This window comes from Chlamydotis macqueenii, chromosome 4 (genome assembly GCF_036417535.1).
Source record: "Chlamydotis macqueenii isolate bChlMac1 chromosome 4, bChlMac1.mat, whole genome shotgun sequence".
NCBI classification, from domain to species: domain Eukaryota; kingdom Metazoa; phylum Chordata; class Aves; order Otidiformes; family Otididae; genus Chlamydotis; species Chlamydotis macqueenii.
Genome location: NC_141559.1, coordinates 26655859 through 26682447, shown reverse-complemented (window position 1 = coordinate 26682447; position 26589 = coordinate 26655859). Strand labels below are relative to the sequence as shown.

The following is a 26589-nucleotide window of genomic DNA, read 5'->3' as shown; positions in this document are numbered from 1 at the left end:
TTGGATAGCATGAAGAAAACATACAATCTAGTTCTGATAGATCAGGAAAGACTTTTTAAGTAACATCTCTCTATTTAATAAACCTGTTATTTCTTTTAACTGTTTATTAGTGTCTGTTGGTTACAGCCTGTCTGCCTGTTCTGCTAGCCAGTGTCCCTATGGCCATAAAGATGGGGTTTGTCACCATTTGATTGATGCATTATACACAGCTGTCCAGGAACTAAACCTAGGAAAAGATAAATTAGTTTTAGCCAGTTTGCTAAATGACTGCTAGAAATGCTGGTAACCCCGGGCAACCCTGGTAACCCCCAAGGCTCTACGAGCACGCCAGCCAGAGACTCCCCTCCACGCTGAGGCACTGCACCCCGGCCGCCGCCAGCAGCCCAAAACCGAGCCCCAAAAGGCGGGAACCGGCGCTGGCCTTCCAACCGGCCCCGCGTACCTCACGGCGCTGCGCGACAGCGATCGCCCCTCGCCCCCAGCCTGTCCCCGCCACAGCCGCCAGGCCGGCCTCGCCCTCAGCCCCTCCGTTACCCAGCGGCCAGCGGCGGGGGGGTCCCTCGGCGGGGGCTGCCGGCCTAAGAAAGGGGGGTGAGGGGAGGGGCTGCTGGCGGAGGTACCTGTACGAGCGCCGCCGCCCCGCCCCCGAGCGCCGCGCCAGCGCTCGCCGCTCCGTGGCGTCACTTCACCCCGCCGGACGGCGAAAGGACCCTAGCGTAGAGGTGTTCTGAGCGATGCCTGAGCTGTCTTTTCGTTTGGGCCTTTTTTTTTTTTTTTAAAGAAAGTTTAACTGTCCCCCTCCCGCGCCGTGTATACTCCGCTAGTACACTGCGAGCGACGTGTTGAGCGCCTTGGCCTTAAAAAACAATGCTTGCAGGGGTAGAGAGGCTTTCCTAGGCACCTCTTTATAAAGCTTAGGCACTCGCTTGGGCAGCCCGGAGAGGGGGTCCTTTTTCTCTCAGCGGGTGGAGGTGTGTGGCGGCGGCGGCGGCTCGGTTCATGTGAGTGCCTCTCGGTGGGGCCTGGGGGAGCTTAGCCTAGTCCTAGTCCCAGTCCCAGCGGGTGGGTTTGTCCCCCCTCTTAGTGTGCTCTCAACGCGCCCATGGGCGGCTTAGTTCGGTCGTCCCTCGCCGCTGGGGGGTCTGCGCCATGGCGGTCTGATGCTCCGTGGCTCCCCCGCGGTCTGGGCCGGGCTGGGCTCTCTGGGGTGGGGGGTGGGCAGGCCCGAGCCCGGCAGGGCTCTGTCAGGTTTGCTTTGAGCAGCTGGTGCAGTTGAGGGGCGGCTGGAATGGGGCTCCATGTGCGCTGTGTGCTGGGGCGAATTCCCCTGCAGTGAAGGGGCAGGATGAGCGTCTCGAATTAGAAAAAAACGGCTTTATGTTCATTTTTAATTTATATAAGTGTTTTAATCTCAGGGGCTAATGTGTGCTCTAGGTATGGAGTAGCTACTGAGCTCTGCATAGGAACGTCTGTTACTAATAGGAAAGTAGATGCTTTCTCTGTTTTGGTACATGGTATATACAGTTATTATGCTTTTGCATAGACTTCCATGAGTGAAAAACAGCGTATAACTAAGTATTTGGTCTGTCCTCAATAGAGATACTTGCAAGATTTAACATACAGCACGTATTCTGTACATGGTTGCATGGATTGGATAGTGGGGATGAGCTTATGGTTTGTTGATTGTTAGTTTATGTTATGAGTCCACAGCTAACCAGCATATGACAATTTTAATGAAATACTGTATACCTTGAGGTAATCAGTAGGTGTTCTTGTGCTGGGTTTAGCAGCAGGCAAAATGAAGAAAATACTGATGTAGAATAAATAATCCTTGCATTTGCTGCTCTTTCTGTTTTCTTTAACTCAGATATTTAGATTTTTTAATACAGTCATTGCTTTTCACAAATTATTTTGTGATTCAGGATACTTATGTGGAATCTGTAGTAAGGCAAGGCAATAGTTATTAAATATAGTATCCCTTTTTTATGCCCTTGTCATTTAGTTACTATATTATTCTCCAGTTGTTTTTTTTTTTTTTTTTTTAATAATAATACATTATTTGGCTAACATGTTGGAAAGTAAGGCAGAAAATCCATAAAATAAAACCGAAGTCCTAAAACTGAGTTTGTAAAACTGGATGTTATGAAAAGGCATAAGGCCATAGAAATGAGTAACAGGTACAGCTTCGACAAATCTTATCAAATAGTTGGTAAAGTGGGGTCTTTTGGTTTGCTTTTTGTTTTTTTTTTTGTTTTAGTTGTTCTTTTTTTAGCTAGTCTCAAGAATCTTTGCTTGTCAATGTAGCTTCATCATAATATATTCTCCTCACTGTCACAAATTAACAATATAGTCTATCAATTTTGACTTTAAAGAAAGTTAAGAAATATATTGGTGACTTGCTTTGATGTTTTAGCAGCACTGAATCCTGAAGGTGCAGGATGTTGAAAGCAGAGTGATTTAAGTCAAAATGGTTCTTAAACTATTTTCAGCAAGTTTGGGCTCTGGAATGTCTTTCTGCAGTTGTAAATATAAAGCCTGTGTATATTTTCTGTGTATTGCTATAGGTGTATTTGTTTCTTTTACACCTTTATGTGTAAATAGAGAAGGAAACAACTTCTCATTCCCCAGACTGAAAGTGGTGGACAGTCTGGAGAGAATGAACGAAAAAGGGTATCGTCTAAAAAAAAGGGCATTGTGCAAATCTGAAAACAGTCTATCAATTTTGAAGCAATGGGATTCTTGAGTTGTCTTAGAGCCTTTAAGATTTAGTACTTCTAATGATGAAGCATATGTGAGTGAGAAAACAGTCTGAAAAATAAAAGTTTAATGTAGAAAGGTATGATGAAGTTTCTTTGACATCCTTATACCTCTAACTTAGTCTGAATTTAACAAGGCTAACCTAGGGCCTCTTAATCAAAGCAGGGCCAAGCAGCTCATGGATATTTCTTAATCCTTTGGATTTAGGAGATGTTCTTTGTAATGACTTTTCTCCTAAATGTGTTTGACTGAAGTCTTTAATACATTATTGTTATTTCAACTATATATGTTATCCAAGAAGACTAGCAATTAAGTTAATTGTAAGTCATGATGCAGGGAAGCAGGCAGCCCCCTAGGACTTATTATGCTTTTGCAAAATCCTTTAAGTCAATTCATGATGTTTTAAAATTCTTTCTGAAAATCAGTCAAGGAGCCTAGTCTGCCTAGAGTCTTTGACTTTTTGCTGACCTGGAAGTTTCACAATATTGTTTTTCTGAAATGAGAACTATAAGCTGTCACGTGAGTAATGCTCCATCACACAAGATATATTGGTGACATTCCTCCCTTTTCCTGCTCTTGTTCTTTCTAAAGCTGCCTGCTTAACATCCTTGGTAGAGTCACGTTTTTAAAGGAAGGAGTCCTCATTGAGAGAATATTGAAATATATGTATTTAATTTTGTGCTATATGCTTGACACCCTGAATTCCTAATTTAAGTGACGCATCATCACAATAATTAAATCAGTGTTTCCAAACTATGTCTTCATCTTTTGTTTTTCTTCCATGATCTCCATAGAGACCTGGTCATTTGTCACTTTGAGGATTGTGGGGTGCGTGAGGTGTTCATGTTTATTAAACTAGGACTAAAGCAGAAAGTAAAACACTTTGGTTTTATGTTAGTTTGTAATGTATTGACACAGTACAATCATTTCAGTTGGCATGAAGCTTTAGAAACAGTTTCTAGAAATATTCTAGAAAAAATACCTCCAAATATTTATATTCTTTTATTTTACAGCATATTTAATACTATAGAACAGTACTAGTTTGTATTATAACATAGTAGGAGATAATATAAGGTAATAATCAGTGGTAGTGATTTGTGTGTTTTCTTTCTGAATCAACAGACCACGTCTAAGATTGCTGCTCTCTCTAAATTTACTGATTAGCAGTAGAGTCAAGTTAGAAGAGTACCGGTTTCTCAGCCCTCGTCCCCCCCAAAAAAAAAAGCTTAAGTAGAATAAATAATTTAATAAATAATTTAATGGATGTCATGTTACTTTGTTCGTTTCTTCCCCTGGTGTGGTGGAAGCCATCTTTACACATAATTTATTATGGCTTCAAAAAGATTTGGGTATTTCTCGAAGCAGCCTTATGAACAAAATAGTTTTCATTGTTTTTATTTAATTACTTATTTATTTGTGGAGTAGGTTTTTTTGGTGCTTGAGAAAGAACACTTTCCTTTTAAAAAAAAATCCTTAAAGCAAAACCTGAAAAATGCTTTACTGACTAGGCTTGGTGACCACAGATCAGTAAGTCATCAGTTAAAGTTTTTACAATTTTCTTTTCTCTTGGAGAACAAGAAAATATAGTGCTGTCTGCATTATGATGGTAGAGGTCAATTTGTTCAGAGTGTAAAATTAACACGTTGATGTTTTACTTCACAAGTGGTTTATTTATCCTGCTTTCGCAGTTATCAAATCACTGATGTTTTATTCTCCCAAATAATCGCACTTGAATATGCAGAAATATCACAATTAGAAGAGTAGGCCTTACTACATGTTTTTTAAAGTTAAATAAAATGTAGGGATATGAAAGAGGGAAGTACAACTGGTTTTGTAATGCTGTGTGTAATGAAAAAACCTTAGCAGAAGAGGAGCAAACTATCTCAAGTTTGTTCTCATCTGTTGTACTTTAATCACTTCTGACAGATGTTTGCCTAACCTGTTTTTAAAACCTTCCAGTGATGGATATTCCACAGCCTCCACTGGCAGTCTGTTCAGTCTTCTACTCTTACTTGAAAGTTTTCCAAATGTCTAACTTAAATCTACCTTGCTTTTTCCTGTCTGCAGTGGACCTGCTGAACAGTTTAGTCCCATTCTCATACCAACTTACATTGTATTTGAAGAATAAGACCAAGTCTCCCATCTGTCTTTTCTTCTATAGAATAAACAACTATACTTCTTTGAAGCTTTTTGATCTTTTTTTTGAAGTGTCTTTAAAAAGTTGAGAGACGCAAAAGGAGAATCTGAACAAAAGCAAATTTCTATGGCAGTTCTTGGGCGTCTTGATTATGCATGAGTGCAATGTGAATGTTGGTTGGGAAGAAGCCTCTTGAGCAGTTGAGACAATTTGCCTATAATAAAATGTGGCTACTCAGGCCTTTCCTGACTTGCCTCTTCTACTGTCTCCTTCACACTTCTTTTCTAGAGAAATGACAAGTTTGAGCTGGTTTGGTTTTTTGTTTTTTCTTTAAACTGGAAGGAGAGACCATTGCAAGGGAATAGATTCCCAGGTGGGAAGTTGTTCTGCTCTGTCCTGTCTGTGGTATGTTGTTGTGTTAGTTAATTCATTCATTAGTTAGTTGCCTTTACGCTTGTTGAGCCATGAAGTCTTCTAATGGTCAGGTCTGTACATTTTGCTGACCTGGTTTTTACGATTTCTGTTAAACTCCACAACTTTATATACAATACTTAAGTTCTTATTCCATTTTATATAAATTAATAGCCTAGAAACTGTTCCTTGACTTCAAAAAACTGTAGAGAGGGAAGCTTAAACTAGCATTTATATTAGAAAGCAATATATACTATATTTAACCATCATCCGTTAAACACAATTCACATAGAGTAACCCATTCTTCTTTCCTCAGAATGCTGGAAAAAAAAACTAACAGAGATTCTGTGCTGGATTAGAGGAAAATTGAATTCCTCTCATGACTGCTTCCCTGGTGCGTTGTCTTATATCCTAATTATCTAAAAGCAGACAGATTCTGAGATGCTTTTTACATTTGAAAGCGGCTGGAAATGCATAAAACATCAAAAATTCCTCGAGTTAGCAAATCTCTTATTGAGATCATTTGGTGCAATCTTTTGGCATAAAACTACCCATTATAGAAGACTTTATTTCCGTTTCCTTCTCATCAGGAGCTTTCCCAGTGTAACTTCAACTGAGTATGAATTAATAGTTTAAGGATTAGTCTCTGACTTCAGGGCTCTCTCTCAGAAATGATCCATGGCTATTTGATCTGGTTTCTATCCCAGAGTGTTTCTCAATTACATTTTAATATACAGCTTTGTAGTGGCATCTTGTTTCAGACTCTGGAGATAAGTGACCAGATCATTTCAGCAGCTCTGTTGGCCGGGGCAGCTAGGGACTGCTATTCCCGTGGCGTGCACATGGTGAGCCAGAGGCACTACATTTGGTTTGGTAGCAGCTGCTCTGGAGTGAAGGCCATAAGTTCACATTCTTGCCTGTTCTGCTGTAAGGTTTGAAATCTTCTGTGTGAAGTGTTCTAGTAATTGGTAACAGTTACACGCTAAGGAAGTCACCGTTGCCAACTAGGGTAGGACACTGAATTGTACACCAGGGAAATTAATGTTTTCTTAGGGGCTGAATTACCCTGCTACATCACAGTGGGTAATTTCGAATCCATGTGACCCTCTATAAAGTAATGGTAATGATAAAAACTAGGCCTAGATCTTTTTTTTTTTTTTTTTTTTTTTCCTTTACGTATAGCTTGTAATTAAATTTTACTGATAACTTGCCTGCAAATTTTGCACTTCTGGAAAATTATAAACCAAGATATTCTAATTGAAAATAATAGTTTTAAAATGATTGTATTTTTAATAGAATAATTCAGAACACAGCAAAATTATAATTTAGCTCAATTTGTCTTAAACTATGGAAACAAAAGAAGCCTTGAATCTGTAGATGAAACACAGCTTTTCCCCGAAAGGTGCTTGGAGGATTTTTCTGTCAGATACTGTCAGTCTTAATAGCTGACACCAGCCCTCTCAATGTCCAAGATGGATGCATAGGGGCTTTTGTTTGTTTGGTTTGCTCTGTACAGGTCTAATATTAAAAAGGGGAAAATAATTTTCATCCTACGGGTTTTAAAAGCTCTGAACGTCTGAATGCTTCTCTCTACACACAACTACAAAGGAGATTCTGAGAGGCAATAGCTACAGGCATGGTTACTTTTTTTGATACCATTAAAAGAGACAATATGTGCTGTCTCTCAAGCAATGCTTAAGTATTTATAGAAGATGGGGTCCAGAAGTTTACCTAGACTAAAGTACTATTAACTCAGTAACTATGTTGCTGTTTGGACTGTGTCCAAAGGACTACTGAGCATACTTACTTTGAAATTGAGTTATCAGGTGCTTGTAAAACCAGATATTTAGTAACAATGATGTTCCTAACTTAGTTCTTTTTCAGTACCAGTGCCTCAACATTTTTGTGAGAAGTTATTCATGAATGTGTGCAATGTTGAATTAACAGAGGGAAGAATGTGGGGGTGCTATCCTGTAACAACTAGAGTTTTGCAGGGGATGCTAAAAGGTAATCCAAAAAACTCTTGATGTTCTCCTCTAGTTTAGAATACAGAAAACAAATTAGGCTAGATATAACCTTTTCAAGATCGCCCTCTTTGGTTTGGGAACGTCATTTCTGTGTGTCAGCTAGAATAACTACAATAGTCAAAAGTGTCTTTTGTTTGCATGGGGTTTACATTTGACTTATGAGTCTTGGCAAACTGGTTTAGTTTTCAGAGTGTGAAATAAGTGTATAAAATCTGAGCAGTGGTTCTATGTTAATAAGACTTAAATGATTCTCATTTTAAAAATGGAAAACCTGTGTTAAATATAAGCAGCATTTGCTGTACAGGAAAAAAGCAGTGGGCTTTTTTGTACACAAAGGATGTCGTTTTCTAAAAATTTATTTTGTTAACAAGCAGTAGAGGATCTGAAATAGCTACCTAATAATATAACCCATTGGTTGTACATATCTGAGTAGAAGGAAAGCTGGCTTTTTGATTTCAGTATCCTTTGAATTGTTACTTTGTACACTTTATTTAGAAATGATTGTTGCTGTACAGTCTTTGCTTCAGAAGTGGCTTGGTTTGTTTTACTGCTGACAGTAGTGGTCTTTATCTGCAGAAGTGTAAATCTACTGAAAGCTTTTTTTTCTTCAGGGTTCCTTTCTTTTATTTCCAAAAGGGAAAAAATAATCTGTGTATTTCTACCACACAAGTTAAAATCATTGATCCAAAAGGTAGGTAGTTACAATACTTAGAAAAATCTCCAGGTACAAGTAGTAAGTAGATGAGATGCTTGCTGGGGATTTCAAGTCTCTTCACTCTGTATGTGAGGAAAGACCTGTGTTTTAAGGCTGATGCCAGAAATACGCAGTGGTAGATAGTATTGGCACGTGGTTTTGAAGTGACATGTAACTGCTTCTGGCTGCTGAGGATTAGTTGTTGTCAGCCTACTTTAGATTTAAAAGTTAATTTATACTTTTCCACTCAACAGTTGAATAAATAATTTTCTCTGCACAGGGTAAGTTAATATCTTTGTAGAAGATTTTAGTTAGTATATCATCCTCCTGTATTAAGTGACTAAATCCAACACTGTAAAGTACAATTATTTGTGTGGTGAATGAAGCTGACTTGTTGAATGTGTGGGGTAGGGTTTTGCCTATGTAAATAAGACACTGCAACTGCAGGCTCAAATTTTGTCGAAGACTGCTTTTCCCCTTAAAGGTGGCTTTGTTGCTCCCCATTAAGAGGTGTTTGGCATTATTCTTGCATTAATTACACACAGACACATGCACACACAAAGACACACCTTGTCAGGTTTAATTTTCTTAAGCTTTTATTTGGCCGAGATAAAAGAGTACCTAAAGTTTCTGTCTCAGTAAACAACAGCAATTGTTAATGAGGTTGTAGTTGGAGAACACTTGATTCTTTTGCTGTACATCTGCATGATGTCTGCTAAATGTTTTTGTGGATTTGCTATTTTTAACCTTAGCACTTGCTTTAACTAAATGGTTAAATCTTATTTTCCCTTAGCTATGCTGCAAGATACTACTTTTACATGTAGAAAAGCTGATATTAATGTAAAAGTAATAAATTTCAAGATTCTTTTCTACCACAGTGGAACTATGTAAGATACCTAGTAGGCAGGTTTTGGACATTAAGAGAGTAATGAATTAAAATTGAAAAGGGGGATCAACATTTCTGTGCACTACCTAACCAATAGCATTATTTTGCAAACTATTGCTGAGATAAAATAGGTTGCTTAATGGTATTCTTATTTCCAAACTCTTCAAGTTTCTGAGGAGAAGGTATCTTTAAAATGTCTTTTTAGCAGCTAGGGTTTTTGACAAGGGTTATTGTCCTTATTGCTCTGACAGACCCAAAAGAAAAAGATTGGATTTTGAGAGATACTTTTAAAATGTACTTTTGTTCTCAAGTGAGACCTGTCTTAGGGAAAGAGGGTAAACATTTCTTTCTTTTTTTTACCTTTTTATGACTGCTATGCCTGTTCTTGATTATGGAGGTAGTGTAAAAGCTCACTTTTTTATGTTAAAGTTACAAAAAATCAATAAAATACCAAAGAACCAGTGTTATACTTGGTATCAAGAGGTAGATTTCAGTGCAGTTCTGTTTATTCTTCTGCTGTCTGATTTATGGGTAGTTTACTCTGTAGTTACAACAATAAACTAGAGCTTTCACTCCCCAGTAAAACCCAAGAGGGTGAACTGCAGTACGGATTCTTTGTGTTCCAGTGGCGTATGCTGACCTTGCTGACATGTCCAGATGCAGCCGAGTCTGCTTATATATCTGAATTTATAGGCATATGTGTGTGTCTGTGATTGTAAAATCCATCACCTGTTGAGGAAGTTTTATGAGGATACTTTGAGGCATGAGTAGCAGCTACTTTTTTTTTTTTATTTTGGTGTGGGGTTTTTTTTTATGTTCAGTGATAGCCACTGGATAGATACACTGTGGATCAGAAAATTAAGCTTTTATAAATTAAAAAAAAAAACAAACCCCAGACCAAACATCTCTATTTTTTATTTGAGCTTTTTGTTCCACAGAAATGGATGTATTTTGGGTTTGGAAATACGTGCTTAATGTCAGAGAAACAAGGTAGTGTGTTGCATCTTTTCCATCCTGTGAGTTATATGAGAATTCCTGCTGCACATGGTGATCATTTACCATAAGAATCTGATAGTACTATTAAAATATTAATGCAGCGAAATCCAGAAGATACACACTGCTGAAAAAATACATAAGGCTGGCCAACTGTTTTGGCATATGAGCTGCTACTTAAATTTCAGGCTGTGCTATAAAGCACAACCAGATGAATCTCTACTGAACTTCCAGGGGACCTGGCAGATGTAGTGGGAGTGTAACCTGTTGAGACTTAAGTCAAGCAGTGCAAAAGTTGCTTTTCTTGAGCCATGTTGTGAGCCATCCATGTCTATTGAATTACTGGGCAGTCTTCTAAGATTAGTAAACTAAGTTACATATGAATTTGTGTACAGTCTTTGTTACTGAAAATTTTTGGTAACTCTAGTGGCAAAAATTTTATTAACAAACCACATCCAAATTGCTTAACTTTTGTCTTAATCTGGACAGAACTCCTTGTGGTCGTGTCTCTGCTTTGTTTAGTCCCTGGAGTGTCTGCTCAGAGGTGGGAAAGAGTACGAAGTTAATTCGGAATTGGACTGAAACAAGCATTAGTAGAAACTTCTCCCTGAATACAAAATTAGCACAAGCTTACAGTCAGGATGTGAATGAAATTGCAAGTACTCTTAACTTACCTTGACCCTTTCAATGTTGTAGCTGTAGTGTGTTAAGATATGGTGCAGTTAATTAATATGTTGTGTCATCTACTAAATCTTGAAATGCAAACTTGAATGAAATACCAATGTAACTTTTACTTCTGACAGTTTCTAATGATCTCTACTATACAGATCCAAGAGATCCATTTTAATTGAAATTGAGGCTGTCGTAATGCTTAAAAAAAAAAAAAGTCATGCTTCTACCTTTAATTTGTTCTGACATATGCCTGTCTTATTGCTTCATTCATTGCTTCTCATAGATTTGTTTTTTACCTGTCTCATTAATGCTGTGAGTTGCTTGTGAATTTCGTACATCATTCCCTTTCAAGACAGACTTGTCTTCATATTTAAAAATAAGCTTTACTAAGTAACTTCTGTTGCCTCAAAATTGGTACCAGCGAATGAAAGGGACTTTTTTTTAGTCCAATGTTCCATCACATTTTAAAAAAATCTCTTTCATGTTAGTCTTTTTCAATATGAAAAAGTTTGATTGTATGTGTTTTTAGTATTTACAACTCTTTAAAATAGGGAGGGGTAGACTCTTAGGACTACTAAAAGACCTCTCTGCAACTGAGATTGAGCCTGATTTATCTGGCAGCCAAGGCTGAACTGCAGTCTCCAGACCTAGCAAATCATTCCATAGGGCTGGCATTGCTTCTTGGATGGACTGTGTTAGACATGTTAGTTCTTTAGAAATCTGCAAAGCAATTATTCTGACTCTCTCAGTGCACAAGATGTTAGTTGAAATAACATGTGGCAGAAATGTACAACTTTGCCTAATAATTTGCTGCTTGGCAAATTGCGTTCAGTACTGACTATGCAGGAGCTTATAGTTTATGAATACTTTAAAAATTCTATTTATGTGCTCCAAAAAAATATCGGACTGTTCAGCTGTTTAAAGCCCTAGTTACAGCAATCACTTGTTTGGCGAGAATGAGGAATAGATGGAATTCTTATGTCTTTTTGCAATTTTAAGTCTGCAAAACTGTATTGCCGTACTTTATAATACCCCCTTACATTTTAGGATGTAATTCAATTTTGCTTGTATTAAAAAAAGAGCATTCTTTCTTTAACAAAATACAAGGATAATATTTAAAAATTTAACTTGATCTTTTATAGTGCCACATTTCTAGTACCTGGTGAGGGATCACTGATCTTTTTACACTGCAGTTTATCAATATTGCTCAAAATCATGTCAAAAAATACAGTATGAGGTTTGTAGGTTTTAAAAAATATTTTAAAATGTTTTACTGTTACTAGCATTGCTTTTCAAGTGTTTGCCATTGTTCTGCCAAAAATATTTTGGTAGGTCTGCTTTGCTGTATGTGGAGAAGGACCTAGGTGAGTGTTTACATTTTGATCATTTACACATGGTTGTTTGGGGCCTTAAACCATATTTTTAGTTGTGTAAACTTACTTTGACAATGTGAGATTCAGGAAACCTGTGTTCTGTGTGGTGAGCTGTGAAAGCTTACCCTCTTATTGTGGAGGAGTTAGTGTACATGTGGGAGAGTAAGAGAGGAGAAGCAGGCAATTGTCATGATTTTGTTTGAATTTACATCATTTGAGACAAAATCTGACAACTTTTTGTCTCAGCACTTGCCCAGGGTGACCAACTGAAACATGTGCAGCATTTGATTGTGTTGCATTAAGGCATGTGGGAAAGAATAAGAACAAGAAATAAGATGCCTGTCACCTAAGAGAGCAGCATAAAACTTTACTGAATTGAAAATGCTGAAATAAAGGTGCATCGCTGTCATAGATGTACTTGATGCATACATGGAGAACACGTTGATCTGCAGATAATGAGTCTTACTAAGTAGCCTGCAGGTTAGATCTCGTACAGTTAGTGATCTTGCGTTGTGTATTGACATTAAAAAAACGTTACAAGAAAAAGCTGAGAACTTAAAAGTACTGAGCTTTTTTTAAACGTACAACTGCAAAAAGGAATGCCTAGAGCTAATTATTTTAGGTTTTGGGAATCAGTTGGCTTGCAATTTCTGTTTTTCTGGTTGAATGATTGCTTTTCCAATACTGAGAAGTAATTGATTCCATGTTCAGGCTATGGATGGATTACGAAATCAATTTTTAGAGTTTAAGTTTTAAATCTTGTAGTTAATTTTAGGGAGGTTTTGGCTTTTTCTTGCCTTTTAAAAACAGAGAATATTAATATTGAAGAGTAAAATACAATAGGGTTTATATTTTTATAATCTTCTAGATGTATTCACTTTTTGATCTGTATAAATTCTAAGGTTTAGGCCAATGTTGATAAACTAAAACATATCGGAAATTTGTGGTCATCTGTACTATATGTGAAGTCTGTCTTTATTATAGAGAGTTCACTGCTTTGGGGACCCTTCCACATTACGTGTTCTTGTGAACCAAAGTACCATAATGCCTACTTTCTTCTGTGAGGGTACTGCAGGTATTTAGAAGACTGCAGGAGGCAATGCTTTATCTTTTGAAAAGATAGACAGCTCTTTTAATCAGCAAGTAGAATGATGAGAAATAAAAAACTTTTATGTGTTGATTTGTAACTTAATGAATAACTGCAGGACTTGAGTCTTTCATTTAAATACTGAGGTGCACTGTAGTAGAGCAAGTGGGTTTTGGAGCAGTTCTGAGTGTCTTGCAGGTAAGAAGAATGTCCTCACAGGTCTGAGATTAAACAGTTAGCTGAGCAACCAGGTAACTTTTTTTTTTTTATGTGCAGGGTGGGGTGGGGGGATATCAAAGTAATAAAAGGCAGAGGAAATAAGGGAACGGTTAAAAAAAAAAACAACCCACAAAATCACTGACTGTAACCTTTGATTGTTGCCATGCTAATATTTTTTATGTGTTTTGTGTTTTATAATAAAGGATAGATCTTAAAAAAAAAAAAAAAAAAAGCTTTTTTTTAAGATGCAGTTTTATCACTGCTGTATGGGTTTCTGTGCCTGTGCAGCAGTTCATTTCAGCTTGTTGGCTCTTAATATTAGTATCGGAAATACCTATTCCTTTGTGTTATTGTTACAATACTAGCTTTACAGAAATTTATTTGACAAGTGGGAAAATGTCTACCCATTGTAATCATGTAACTTCATTTCAAGATCTTTAGTTCATTAGCCAACTTGGCTAAAACCTGTAAAACGTACCAATTCTATTCACTTTGAAGTTTTAGTAGCATTTCTGTTGTTGTTGGCAAAGTTTCCACTGTTAGTATTGTGTTCCCTTGAGAGAATATGTAGCTTGCAAGAAATCTTACTGGTATGCAGACCGTAATACTCCAGGCTTTGTATTGTGCTATGTTGTGCCATAATAATTTTATGTCTATTTCCATTTCACATCTAAATCAGTAATTTATAATCAGTAACTTATTGGAATTGCTGTTTTCCTTCTTAAAACCGTCTGTTTTCAGACTACATGTGAAAAGAAAACTATTTTCTTGTTAGCAGAGATTAATTTTAATATTAGAATTACTTTAGTAATTCTGGAGAGATTATTTTACTGCTCTTCTCTCCATGGGAGTTTTTCTTTTAAAAAACTAAAATCTGTTATGGATGAGTGGAAGGTGTGATGGCAGTAATACTCTTGCATCTTTAAGTGAGGCAGTGTGTGTAAAACATACTTCGATTGCATTAGATTGCAAAGAAGGCAAGACATTTGTTCATTCATCACTTTTGCAGGAGGAATATACTCTATGCATCAGTGGAATATTGTATATCTCTAGCTTTGAATATTACTTTGAGAACTTCTAATTACACTATTCCTGTCTTTTGCCATTTTTTTTTTAAAAAAAAACAAACACAAACATATAGATGTGGAGAATTGAGTTCTTTGTAACAGAAGATCTGATATCAAATGTAGGTTGATACTGAGAGTACAGCAAAAAGAGTACAAAAAAAGTGGCATGAGTGTGACTGTATCTGTTCACCTTTCAGTTATTTCTAAACTTGTTTTGTCTTCGGCATGGCTTTAGTTGTAAATCCCTACAGAGAATATTTGTATGTTAAAAACAGATTTAGGTCATAGTATTAGAATAATCTTGGAATAAAATGGGAAGTTTTCTGCCAATTTGATATAAGAAAAGGCATTTCTGGACTCTGATAAAGTTGAGGAGCCAATGCATGCATCTGGATTGCCATTTTCTTACGAATTCTTTCCTTTGTTGCAGTTGATAGGCGAATTCACAGGATTTACATCACAGTTGCTTGGGTAGATCTGCAAGGCATCTTTTCTTCCCACCTATCAGTTTGCTTTCCTCATTTACAGGTGAGGCAGCTGTTAGTACAGATTCTTTCTTCATCTAGATACTGAGTGGGAGGTTAAAAGCACTGTCTGCTGCAGATATGAGTGACTGTAACTATATTTCATAATTCTGTTGCTACTATTTGAGTTTTTATGGTTAGACACAAATGTTGCAGAGAAGGAAGTAGACCAAATTTGATAGTTTTCAAGAAGTAAGGGCTGTACACAAGGCATAGCTAGTTTCTGGCCCATTAGAGAAACCTAGTAAAAGGAGTTCAGCATCCTGAAAGAAGATTAGGCAGCATTTATTTGTCCTCTTGCCTTGGCTAGTCTATTGTGTTTCCTGCTTTAATTTGTTACCTGAGTTCCTGGCCTTCCGTTTCAGTAGAAACAAAATAAGACAATCAAAATCAGTGCTAAGATAACTCTGAAGGTGTTCTGAAGCTGCAATAGAAGTTACATTAATCTGAGATGAGTAAAGTAGTGATCAGTTCACCTTAAAAGTAAAATAACGGTAAATTCTTAATGCATGCACAACCACAATGTATGAAGTATTCAGCATGTTCTGAATGAATTTATCATAAAACTTTGGAGATTTTCATGGGTTGTTTCTATTTTCTTAGTCTCAATAAAATTCTGGGTACACTTAATAAATTTTTCAGCTAAAACCAGGATACAGTGTTCTCCTGTCCAACCTTTACCCTTTTATTTCCTTTTTTTTTGTTTCAGACCTTTCTTCCTGAGAAGGTGGAATTTTTTCAGTTTCATGAACGAAGAACACATTTTTCGCAGCTGGGAAGAAAAGTAGCTTTTCTTCCAAAATACTTGAAAGCAGCTGTTGAACATCAGATTCCGTTTAGCACTGCTTTTTGTTTGGGCTTTGCTTTAGGAGATGGGAGCCCAGCTTGTTCAGTTAGCAAATTTTTAGAACTGCTTCATGTGGTAAGGGATGGTAGCATTATTACATTAAGAAGTAATGTATTAATTAAAGAAGAATTAATTTTAGACTCTGTTGTTTGTCTAGGTTTTTAGCCCGTTTCTTGGTAAAGATGGCAGCCAACAATGCAGTGCTGAACAGACTGGAGCAGAAGGGTGCAGAGGCTGACCAAGTTATTGAATACCTCAAGCAACAAGTTGCTCTGCTCAAGGAGAAAGCCAGTAAGGAATTCTCTCTCCCTTGTTAACCAGATGGTTAACATTAAATGCTCGTAGGAAAAAATAAGAACATGGACATATTCATTGGTGCTGTCCGCCTTTAAAGTGCGTTCCAAGCGCTCCAAGATAAAGCATGTAATGGTAGCACCACTTTACTGTCTTGTGGTTTGTGGGGTTTTTTTGAAGCTGCTTATTCTGAAATAGAAAGGGCATGAATGAGGAAGGATTAATAACACAAACAGATTATGGAGATTTAACAGGACATGATTTTGTTTGTGGGGAAAAAGGGAGTCAAAGAATATGAGACTATGCATTTGCCTGAATGTGTTACTGGTTTTTCAGCATTATGAGATTCTCTCAAGAGCCTCATACCTTCAACTTTGATATTTTGTGCATATCAGTATCAGTGAATTAAGGTGCTGTGTATTACAAGCATGTTCAAACTTTTTCTAATAGAATTCTTGGAATTTTTTCTTGTGGGTCTATTTAGGGAACTGAAAAGCTAGTATATTGAGAGGCACCTTGAGTACATAAGTATTGTAAAAATGGCTATTTCAACAAAAAAAAAGGATTCCAAAATATTTCTGATGATACAGTCCTTGAAAGTTTCAATTTTGGTGGTGTCTTTTTTTTTTTGGGGGGGGGGGGGGCGTGTTGTTTGTTTTTTTTTTTTTATTTGGCATGTTTTACTTTCCTCTAAAAACAAAGCCTCTATTTACCAAATGATGAATGGTAATTATTGAAGCCTGTTATTTTTAATATAGTGTCATCTCTAGTCTTGCAGGCATCTCTCCGAGAAGAGAAGAAGCTCCGTGTGGAAAATGCTAAACTGAAGAAAGAAATTGAAGGGCTGAAACAGGAGCTGATTCAGGCAGAAATTCGAAATGGAGGTGGGGAAAAAGGTCCTATCCTCATACAACATAGATCTCATTAGTTCTTATGATATTTTGTGCTATTTTAATTCTTCTTGGTTTTTATATTTCTGTACGTGACTCTACAGCATTTCTTACAAACTCTGGATTTTGCTAGGTTCCATGCCTATGACAAGTTACTTACTTCCAACGATTAAAATATTGGTACATATGCCAAGTCTTAATCAGTTGTGGAACTTGCTCTTTGCATGGTTTGTTTTTTACAGTGCCTTTTGTAATAAACCCTGATTTTGACTGATGACAATAACTCCTAATAACACCTTAGAAGTTGCTGAATGTCTAACACTTCTTGATACTCTGAGTATTTAATCTGGCATGACTGAAGAATCCCTATGGAGAATCCGTTCAAAGTACAGATGAGCAGTGACTTACTAGAAAATCTGTGGTAATATAAAATTAGAAACAATGTGTTTTGAATTTTGATACCATGCTTTAGTAAGACTAGTCTTTCATTGCACTGTTTTTTCTTCTTTGCACTCCTCTATGTAGCTTCATTCAGCTTGCACCATTATTCTATAATTCATATTTAAAAAGAAAGGAGAGAAAACCAAATCTCAAGTGTTTAGATCCAGCATGTCTTCTTTAAAGTTATTTCCAAAGAAAGCTTCTTCTGCCCTCAGCAGCTATTACTATTTTTACCCATGCTGTCAGTATGTTAAATTGGCTGAGATAGTATCCAGTGTAGCTGGATGCTAGTATTCAAATGTACTGATAGTTTTACTGGTAAAACAACACATTTGGTTTTCAAAAATGCAGATAATTCTTTTTCTCCTTTGGGTATGAATAAAGCCATTTCATGTACTAAAGCAAACAATTAGTTTATACTTCTCCATTTTCTGTTAGTCTGATGCAGTTCTTGACAGGAATAGGATATTTCAGAGAATCTGTTATGCTTGAGAGAGAAGTCTCAAGGTATATAGATTCTTCCAAGATGGGAAAGGACTAGGAAATTTATATTTTATTTGACCTGCATCTTCCTTTATTAGATAGATTATCTAAAAGATAGTAGGACCAAATTCAGATATTTTCTTTTGAAGTAAGTTAGTGTATGTTAGCTTTGACAGTATTAAGTAGTTGAGCACAGAAATTGGATGGACACAGAACATCTGAACTATCAACTGAGATATTTTTTCCAAAATCTGAGAAATGAAAAGTCTTTCCAGAACTTTCCAGCAAGCAAAACAGCAAGCAAGTGGTTGTTGGTACAACAAATCTCAGATTCAAATGATCTTTAAAAATTTGCTTATAAGAACATGATTCATGCACATCACTTTGGTGTTGAAGAGAGCGGATATCAACAAACAGTGCAGTTCTTCAGGGAAGTTAACTAATGTCTCAAGTGTAAAAAGAAACACGTGTGTGGAATGGGAAACTGTATAATAATGACACTAGAAGGATTTGTCAAACAGTAATTAATCATAGAATTGTAGAACAGCCCAGGTTGAAAGGTACTTCAAAAGATCATCTTCCCTAACCTTTTGTGGGAAGGGGAGCCTAGATGATCCTATCTATCATTCTGCTGATGGTTATCCAGTACAATGATTTGATAAAAAGCCTTAATGAGATTCTTGAGAAGAGCAGAATGTAGAAGGGAAGTGATTCTCATGCTTTCATCTAGTAAGATTGATAGTGAGGTGAGGTCCAGAACTCTGTATCATCAGTTTAAAAATAAATATTCAGACTCAATTTCTTTAGTTAATCAGACAAAAAGAGTTGGAGTGATCTGACTACAGTATAAAAATTATTTTCTGCATAGAAAGTTATGGAATAGTCTCCATTATGACAAGAGCTAGTAGCTAGAAACTGAAACTAGACAAACACAAATGAGAAGTAAAGGGTTAGTATCAAAGACAGCTAGATGTTGAATAAACTAAAAAAAGAGGTAGTGTTTGCACTTTTTCCCATTTAAAAAATTTGTAATCAAAGGCACTGTTCTTAACGGATCAGAATAATAATGTATCAATTGAGTTCTGATATGTGTTTTGTAATGTACTTCACTACTCAGCAGTTATTGTTTAGGTATTTTATGCAAAATTTTCAATTCTCTTTACTTTCTCATTTATGTTTGAAAGTTTGCATGTCATAGTGTTCAAATTTCTGGTACCCCTTCTAACTTTCGTGGTTTTAATTTTAGTAAAACAGGTCGCAGTTCCTCCTAGTACAACTGTTTCTACAGCTTTGTTTTCGGATGATATTTCACAACCTACAGCAGTTGCATCACCTCCTGATTCCAAAGATCAAATTAAAGGTGAAGATGAAGAAAACAAAAAGAAACAAAAAGTAGAAAAAAAAGGTACTTCAGTTTTCTTAACTGTGGTAGACAGTTAAGGTGTTTAATTTATGCAAGTGCTTTTACATCATTTTGGGCACAGAAAAAAACCCAGTTCATGCGGCCACAGTAGGAAGAGTCATGTGCTGTCTCTTAAAATCTTGGAAGTACTTGAAGCTAACAAAGGCTGTCAAGTAAGCTACAGATTCAGGCCAGATTTCTTTTAGTGTGACTGAACTCCCTTGTTAAAAAAAAAAAAAAAAAAAACAAAAACCAAGAGGAAAACCGAAGCCCCCCTCAAGCCCTCAAAAACCACAGAACAGAAAAAAGCAAAACCAGAATACACACACACAAAGGCGCAGGGGTGGGGTGGGGTGGGAAGAAAGCAGCAGAGGAAGAGAAGGACACACTTTTCGGCAGACTGGATGGCTTTCTGTTCTGAGGCTTATTTAGACTTTTTTTCTGCCATGGAAACAATGCAAGCAAAAGGCAAAGACGAGCTCAGAAAAATACCTTGCAAGCAATAGTAGCATAACATAATACTAAAGAAAGAGTGCTAAATTGCAGTTTTCTGTATCCTTGAAGTATGCTGCCATTATTCAGCCACACTGCTGAAATTGTGTGGCTCAGAGGAAGTACTGGGTAAAGGACATAGGCAGATAGCATAATCTGGTTTTGGTAACAGGGAGGAAATGTAGGAGAAGGGTATGTAGGTTTCCAAACACCTTTCCTCTTGTTTTTCTTTTGTAGCAGTCTGTGTTGACTTCTGTTTAACAAACTGTCTTAACAGAAGAAAAGACATGTCTATTACACTTACACAAACGTACAAGTGCCTGTCTTGTAACTTAAACTCATGTTTTACAATCATTCTCTTATGCAAATTACTACTAATTTGCTATGAATTGATTTGTACAGTTTTTCAAAGTTTGGCTGTTATGCTTGTCGGGTACGGTATCTTTTCGATACAGCTGGTGAGCTGTATGCAGGCTTATAAGCTACTTTGTATTTTTAAGTGTACTACAGCCTTTGACATATCAATATTCCACAGAGCTGTAAATATAAAAATGGAGGCCAAACTTCATATCAATTAACTATTTTATTCCAGTATTCAGTGGCTACAGAGCAAGTATTCAGTTGGTAAGGAAAAATAAAACTTTTGTATTGTATTTCCCCTCATCTTGTGTAAGTAGCTTAAATTTTGAAAGCAATATATTTAACTTTTTCTTTCCAATGATTGTATTTGGAAAAAGGTGAAATATAGCATGAACATTAAATAGAAGCCCTGAACAGACTGTTTCTGTGGAGTTCAACATCTGTTGTAGGTATAGTATTTAACAATCAAAGTAACCAATATGTAAAATACGTTTTCTCGTCTTGAAATTGACAAAGTTGTGGAACTCTCTTTGCTTTCTGTCACCTTTTTCCTCTCTAGTTATTTGTGTGTTCTTTGTTCCACTTCTTGCAAACTTCGGCTGTGAGGCTTCTCTGGATATTGATTCTGGGCTGACTCCGGCACTGACCAGAGGAGTGCAGTGCTCTCCTTAGCCTGCAGCTTTGAAGTGGATATTTTCTGTACATCTATATTTATATACTGTATACAGACTTGCTTTGTTGTCTTTTCTTTTTCTTATTTGGTGACAGACTGCATTTCTCTAAAGTGAAATAAATAGGGTGCCAGAAGCTGATTTTTTGGCTCCAGACTATTGTGTAGAAATGTCATGAAGTGGAGAGCAGTGAGGAATGATACTGAGGATAAATATAGCAAGTCTTTGAAATTATTCAGTTTCTCTTTGATTATTGTATATATGACTGATTTTATTAATCTTAATTGTAATATAGTTACAATTAGATTAATAAAACCCAGTCATAAACACCAGATCTCTTTAGTCGTCGTATATGAACTGAAATATTTTTGAAGAGCTATTGCTTATGTTAAAACAACCCTGCATTTTTGTTACTGGATATATGGTTTAATTTCAGCCCTGTAATAGAGCCATGATAAATGAATCAAATTGCCTGCTATGTCGCCTTTTCCTTTTTTGCTCCCTAAAGAAGAGAGTTTAGTTTACATTAATATGTAAGCTATCTTGGATAAAAGAATAACAGGATGTGCTTGTTTTAAGTAAGCCCTTAGACATTTCTTAATCCCCCTGAGATTATCAGTCATTAAGCAAATCCTGAATGTCTTTTGAACAGGACAGTTTTATATACAAACTGGATGTAACTTGCTTATCTTGAAATTAATATCTACATAGTTGCTTCACTACTGTTTTATACTATACAGTATGTATCAGTGATAACAAACCTTTGCACTGCCATGGAATAAAGCCTCCTTATCAGTGGAACCTCATAAGCTGTGAGCATTTTCACACACTAGTATATTTGGGAAGTGAAAAGTGTTAGCTATTGTTATCTTGAAGAGTTGCTTTGCGACTGTAACAGCGCAGTTGCAGTGACTTAGCCTTGTCCACAGTCAGGAGCTGTTGTTAAGCACTAGTAATCTGATGATTTGTGATTGTCTCATTTCCTTTTGCTGGTGAAACACCAAGCCATGGCAAGGGGTACTGGTAATTGCTAATTATTAAAACTGGCATCAGGCTTATTGATGTAGCCTTTGGCAGAGTGTATATGTCACTTACATAAATGTTAGCTGCATTTAAAGTTCAGGATGATTTCACTTTACAAGCAAGAAAACACCTCTGTCTTAAGGTGGTAATTACTTGTAGTAACAGTCTAAATTGGAGTGTATGATGATTCTCCACTGGAAACTAGAAACAGAGGTGCTAACTCTTTACTTTTTTACTTTTTTCCAGTGTTTTACACAGGATTTACATTTAAATCTAAGGTTACAGCTCCCTTTTCCCTTGCAATAGTCATATACATTAGTTGTGCTTTTTAAAATATTTATTTCATGAACTAAACTTTCTTTAATAGGTGAAAAGAGGGAGAAGAAACAGCAACCAGCTACTGGAAGTAGTGATGTAAAAACGGTAGATGTTTCTCTTCTGGATCTTCGTGTTGGCTGCATTATTACTGCCCAGAAGCATCCGGATGCAGATACTCTGTATGTTGAAGAAGTGGATGTTGGTGAAGCAAGCCCAAGGACTGTTGTCAGTGGTTTAGTGAAACATGTTCCTCTGGATCAGGTATTGGCAAAATTTACTGAAGTCTTTCCCTTCCTAAAGTATCTTAAGACCTTAATTTGTTTCTAGGATGTGTTTTCATTCTGCTAAAAGAGTTTTTACAGTAATGAAAACAAAAATAAAATGGAAGTAATGATTAACAACATTTGCTAGAAAATTGAGAAGTACCTTTATTCCAAACCGGTTCCTTTCTGCTTGCGTTGCTTCTATCCTGGGATCTTATTCTGACTCCTCTGTGGTGTTGTTGGTACACAGTGGACTCCTAAACCTAACAGATGTTAGGTTTCCCTTTAGGTTTCCTAGTATGTATTAGAGAACCAATAGTAACTTTTTTGCTGTCATCCAAACTTTTGAAATCTTTGCCTTCGAACTCTCTTTATAGACCATTTAATTGTTTGACATGGAGTAAAGAAAAAAGCATGTAAATTTAACTTAGCTGGCCAGTGAGTGGCTTAAACAACAGTGGAATACAAAATACATGGTTTTACTCCTTGTCTGGAATAGAGTCTGCCTCTATGCTTTTTTTTAGTTGATACACTTCTATGTTTGACATGTATGATTTATGTATGTCTTGGGAACAACCTGAGACTTCAAGATTATGTTTTCCTTTCACACCTCTTCTAGAGGGTTAGTGGAAGGGAGGAATTGACTGAAGGCTGCTTCTACATTCGAATGCAAGCTTGGCAATTAAAGCAATGTTGTACAGAGCAACTGCAAAACAGGTCATGAAGGAATTTATCTTACTATGGAAAAGCTACACTTTCTCAAATGCTTTTTCAATCGCTATTCACTCCGTGTCCCCATGGTAAAACTGCAATTAAAATTGTGATTGTTGTTTTTATGAAACAGAAAGTTATTGAACTGAAAAAATGACTGAATACAATAACCGTTCTGCACTGATCACCTGATAGTGTCCAGTTACTGGATTTACAGTGGGCAAAAATTCAAATTGCTCACTTTTTTAGCAGTTCGATCTCAAGAAAGCTTGTAGAAAAAATCTCTTAAAAGCCTTCTAAATGAACTTAAGAACATGAAATGTACAAAATGCAGCAGCAGTAACAGTCTTTTCTCTTAACCTGCTTGCTGTCTGGAAAAATTAATCCAAAGTGCTAATTAACAGAAAATCAGGATCAGTCTTGCACATTCATTGGAAATGGTTAGTTTGTGTGTCTGGTTTTGGTTTTGGCAAGCAATTAGACAGTAAATTCTTAGGGGCAAGCTTCCATCTTTTTGTGTTTTCTGAAGTGTTCAAAAATGTAAGGGCCTGGCATGTGACTACTGCCATATATTTAAAGAAAAATGTATACATCTGTCCTGGTTCTGGCCAGGATAGAGTTAATATTTACCTGAGCTGGGTGGAGAACTGAAGCTGGTAGCCCCTATGGCTGGGATAGTTAACTAATTAGCTAACAGCTGGGGTTAGTTTACCCAAATTAGCCAAAGGGCTATTCTATCCCATCTGACATCATGCTCAGTATATAAGTGAGGAGGGTGCTGAAGGGAGGCCCTGCTACTTGGAAGAGACTGGATGTGGAGATCTGTTGTGAGCTATTATGCTGTATTTGTGTTCCATCACTCTCTTGTTTTCTTCTGTCATTACTGTTAAATTTACTTTTTGTTCAATCTCAACCCGCGTGTTTGGTTTTTTTTTCCCTGGTTTTCTTTTGTTTGTCAAATCTCCTCCTATTCTCTCGGAGAGTGGGGGGAGTGAGAGAGAGACTGCGTAGTCTGGTCCCCGTTAGGGCTGAACTACGACAACATCAGATCAAGTACTATAGATATAATTCACAAAAAAATCAGCTATTTATGATTGCAGTGTATGATGTGGTAATTTAGTAGTGTTTGAGGCTGTAGTGTTTGTATAATCTGATTTTGGTTAGGAAGCATAATGTGTATCTTCAATAAGATTTCAGTATGCAGTGCAGGCTGCTTATGGATGTGAAAACTTCTTGCGTGCCCACTTTATATGTGGTACATTGTGGTTTTGTGCACCACTGGTGGTGGTGAAGCCAAGTCAGAAGTTACACCTTCAGGCATCACGTATAGATGTATACATGTTTCGTCAGTCAACAGGAATATTGTACTGAAATATGAAGTGGACCATGCCAATGCTGAGCTCTTGCAGCAGCAGCTGAGGGAAATCGGAGAATGCTCTGAATCGTAGAATACAGAATGGTTAGGGTTGGAAGGGACCTTTAAAGGTCTTCTAGTCCAGCCCCCTTGCAAGGAGCAGGGACATCTTCGACTAGATCAGGTTGCTCAGAGCCTCATCCAAACTGGCCTTGAACGTTTCCAGGGATGGGGCATCCACCACCTCTCTGGGCAACCTGTTCCTGTGTTTTACAGCCCTCAGTGTAAAAAAAATTTTTCCTAATATCCAATCTAAATCTATCTCCCTCTATTCTGAAACCATTACCCCTCATCCTATCACAACAGGCCCTACTGAACAGTCTCTCCCCCTCTTTCTTGTAGGCCCCCTTGAGACACTGGAAGACAACTATAAGGTCTCCCCAGAGCCTTCTCTTCTCCAGGCTGAACAGCCCCAACTCTCTCAGCCTGTCCTCATAAGAGAGGTGCTCCAGCCCTCTGATCACATTAGCAGGAACTGACAGCTTTTCTGCCACTGCACTTGGCTTTCTGAAGTAGATCTCCTAGCATCAATACCTTTCTCAGGCAATCATACTTGAAATTCAGACAATTCTGAAGTGTCACTTTTTTTAACTGCTGAAATCCCCTTTACCTTTAGAGATCTTCATATTGATGATCGGAAGTGAAGGACAAGAATGCAGGGCAGGTATCTTAAACTTGGCAAGAAGAGGTGAGGCCACCATCAGCCTCCAGAAACAGTATCCTGCAACCATTCTTTGTGAGAGGATGCATTACAGCTGTATCTCTTATGAACTATGTAGTCTCATTTTTATAGCAGAAACTTTTTATTTAGATGGCTTAGTCTTTTTTATTTCTAGATCATTGTTTAAAGGTTATTGTTGTCCACCCAGGAATTAGCAAATGGTACTGGAATTTATTTTCTGTTTCTTAGATAGAATGGTAATTACATTCTTTAGAAATACTCTTGATCTTCTAATTTTCTTTATGTAGTCTGCAGGGAAAAAATGTTTCTATAAATCATAAGGAACAGTGATTACAGAATGCGTGTTACACAGAATGTGTCAATAAGTTTTGTCGTAGTTCAGCCCTGATCGGGACCAGACTACGCAGTCTCTTTCTTGCTCCCCCCACCCTCTGAGAGAACAGGGGGAGATGACATAAGGAAAAACGGCTCGAGGTTTGAGATAAGGATGGGGAGAAATCTTTAAAGTTACCGTTATGGGCAAAACAGACTCGACTTGGGGAAAACTATTCATTTATTACTAAAAACAGCAGGATAATGAGACAGAGAACAAGATAACCTCCCCTCACCCCTCCCTCTTCCCAGGCTTAACATTATCTCTACTACCTTTCCCTGCCCCCGGAGCGGCACAGCGGGGAAAAGGGAATGGGGGTCGTGGTCAGTTCATCACGTGTTGTTTCATGCTGCTACGTTGTCATCGGGGGAAGAACTCCTCACATTCCTCCTCTGCTCCAGCGTGGGGTCCCTCCCACGGGCCACAGTCCTTCGGGAAGCTGCTCCGTCATGGGTCATCTCTTCCACAGAGTGCAGTCCCTCCAGAACAGCTGCCCTAGCGGGCCCTCCATGGGCCACAGCTGCCTTCAGGCCTCCACAGCTGTGGGGTCCTCCATGGGCTGCAGGTGGATCTCTGCTCCTCCGTGGACCTCCATGGGCTGCAGGTGGATCTCTGCTCCTCCGTGGACCTCCATGGGCTGCAGGGGGACAACCTGCTCCACCATGGTCGTCGTCACAGGCTGCAGGGGAATCTTGGCCAGGAGCCGCATTGCTCCTCCCCCTCCTTCTGAACTGACCTTGGCGTCTGCAGCCGTTCCTCACAACAGGCTGGTAGATGCCTCTCAGGATCCTTTTTACATCTTATTCACTTCTCATCTCCTCTCCACTTCTTGCAGCCGGGCCGGGCTGAGTTGGGCCCAGTCGGCTGCGTGGCAAGAGGCCAGAGGGTGAGGCCTCCAAGGCCCCCAAGGCTCGTGCCTCCCCCTCTTTACCCCACTCAGCTGCTTCACATCTTCTCCATTTTTTTTTTTTTTTTTTTTTTTTTTTCCCTCCCCTGTTTTCCCCTTCTTAAATACGTTATCGCAGAGGCGTTATCACGAGACATTCTGCTACCAATCGGCCCGGCCTTGGCCAGCAGC

General features: G+C 37.8%; 2 protein-coding genes across 2 annotated transcripts in view; one reads left to right on the top strand and one right to left on the bottom strand.

The window, feature by feature from the left end:
* The window catches only part of TBCK (TBC1 domain containing kinase), a 108516-nt gene extending 107843 nt beyond the window's left edge, over window positions 1-673 (bottom strand). The window contains exon 1 of the mRNA XM_086746128.1: window positions 621-673. The gene's annotated coding sequence lies outside the window, so the exon portion shown is untranslated. The remainder of the gene's footprint in view (window positions 1-620) is intronic.
* Window positions 674-947: 274 nt separating this feature from the next.
* Window positions 948-26589, top strand: part of AIMP1 (aminoacyl tRNA synthetase complex interacting multifunctional protein 1) — a 35865-nt gene continuing 10223 nt past the window's right edge. Inside the window, exons 1-5 of the mRNA XM_086746132.1 lie at window positions 948-1001; window positions 15852-15985; window positions 16759-16872; window positions 19049-19207; window positions 22118-22329. Coding sequence (XP_086602258.1) covers window positions 1000-1001; window positions 15852-15985; window positions 16759-16872; window positions 19049-19207; window positions 22118-22329 — 621 coding nt within the window. The 5' untranslated portion in view covers window positions 948-999. The remainder of the gene's footprint in view (window positions 1002-15851; window positions 15986-16758; window positions 16873-19048; window positions 19208-22117; window positions 22330-26589) is intronic.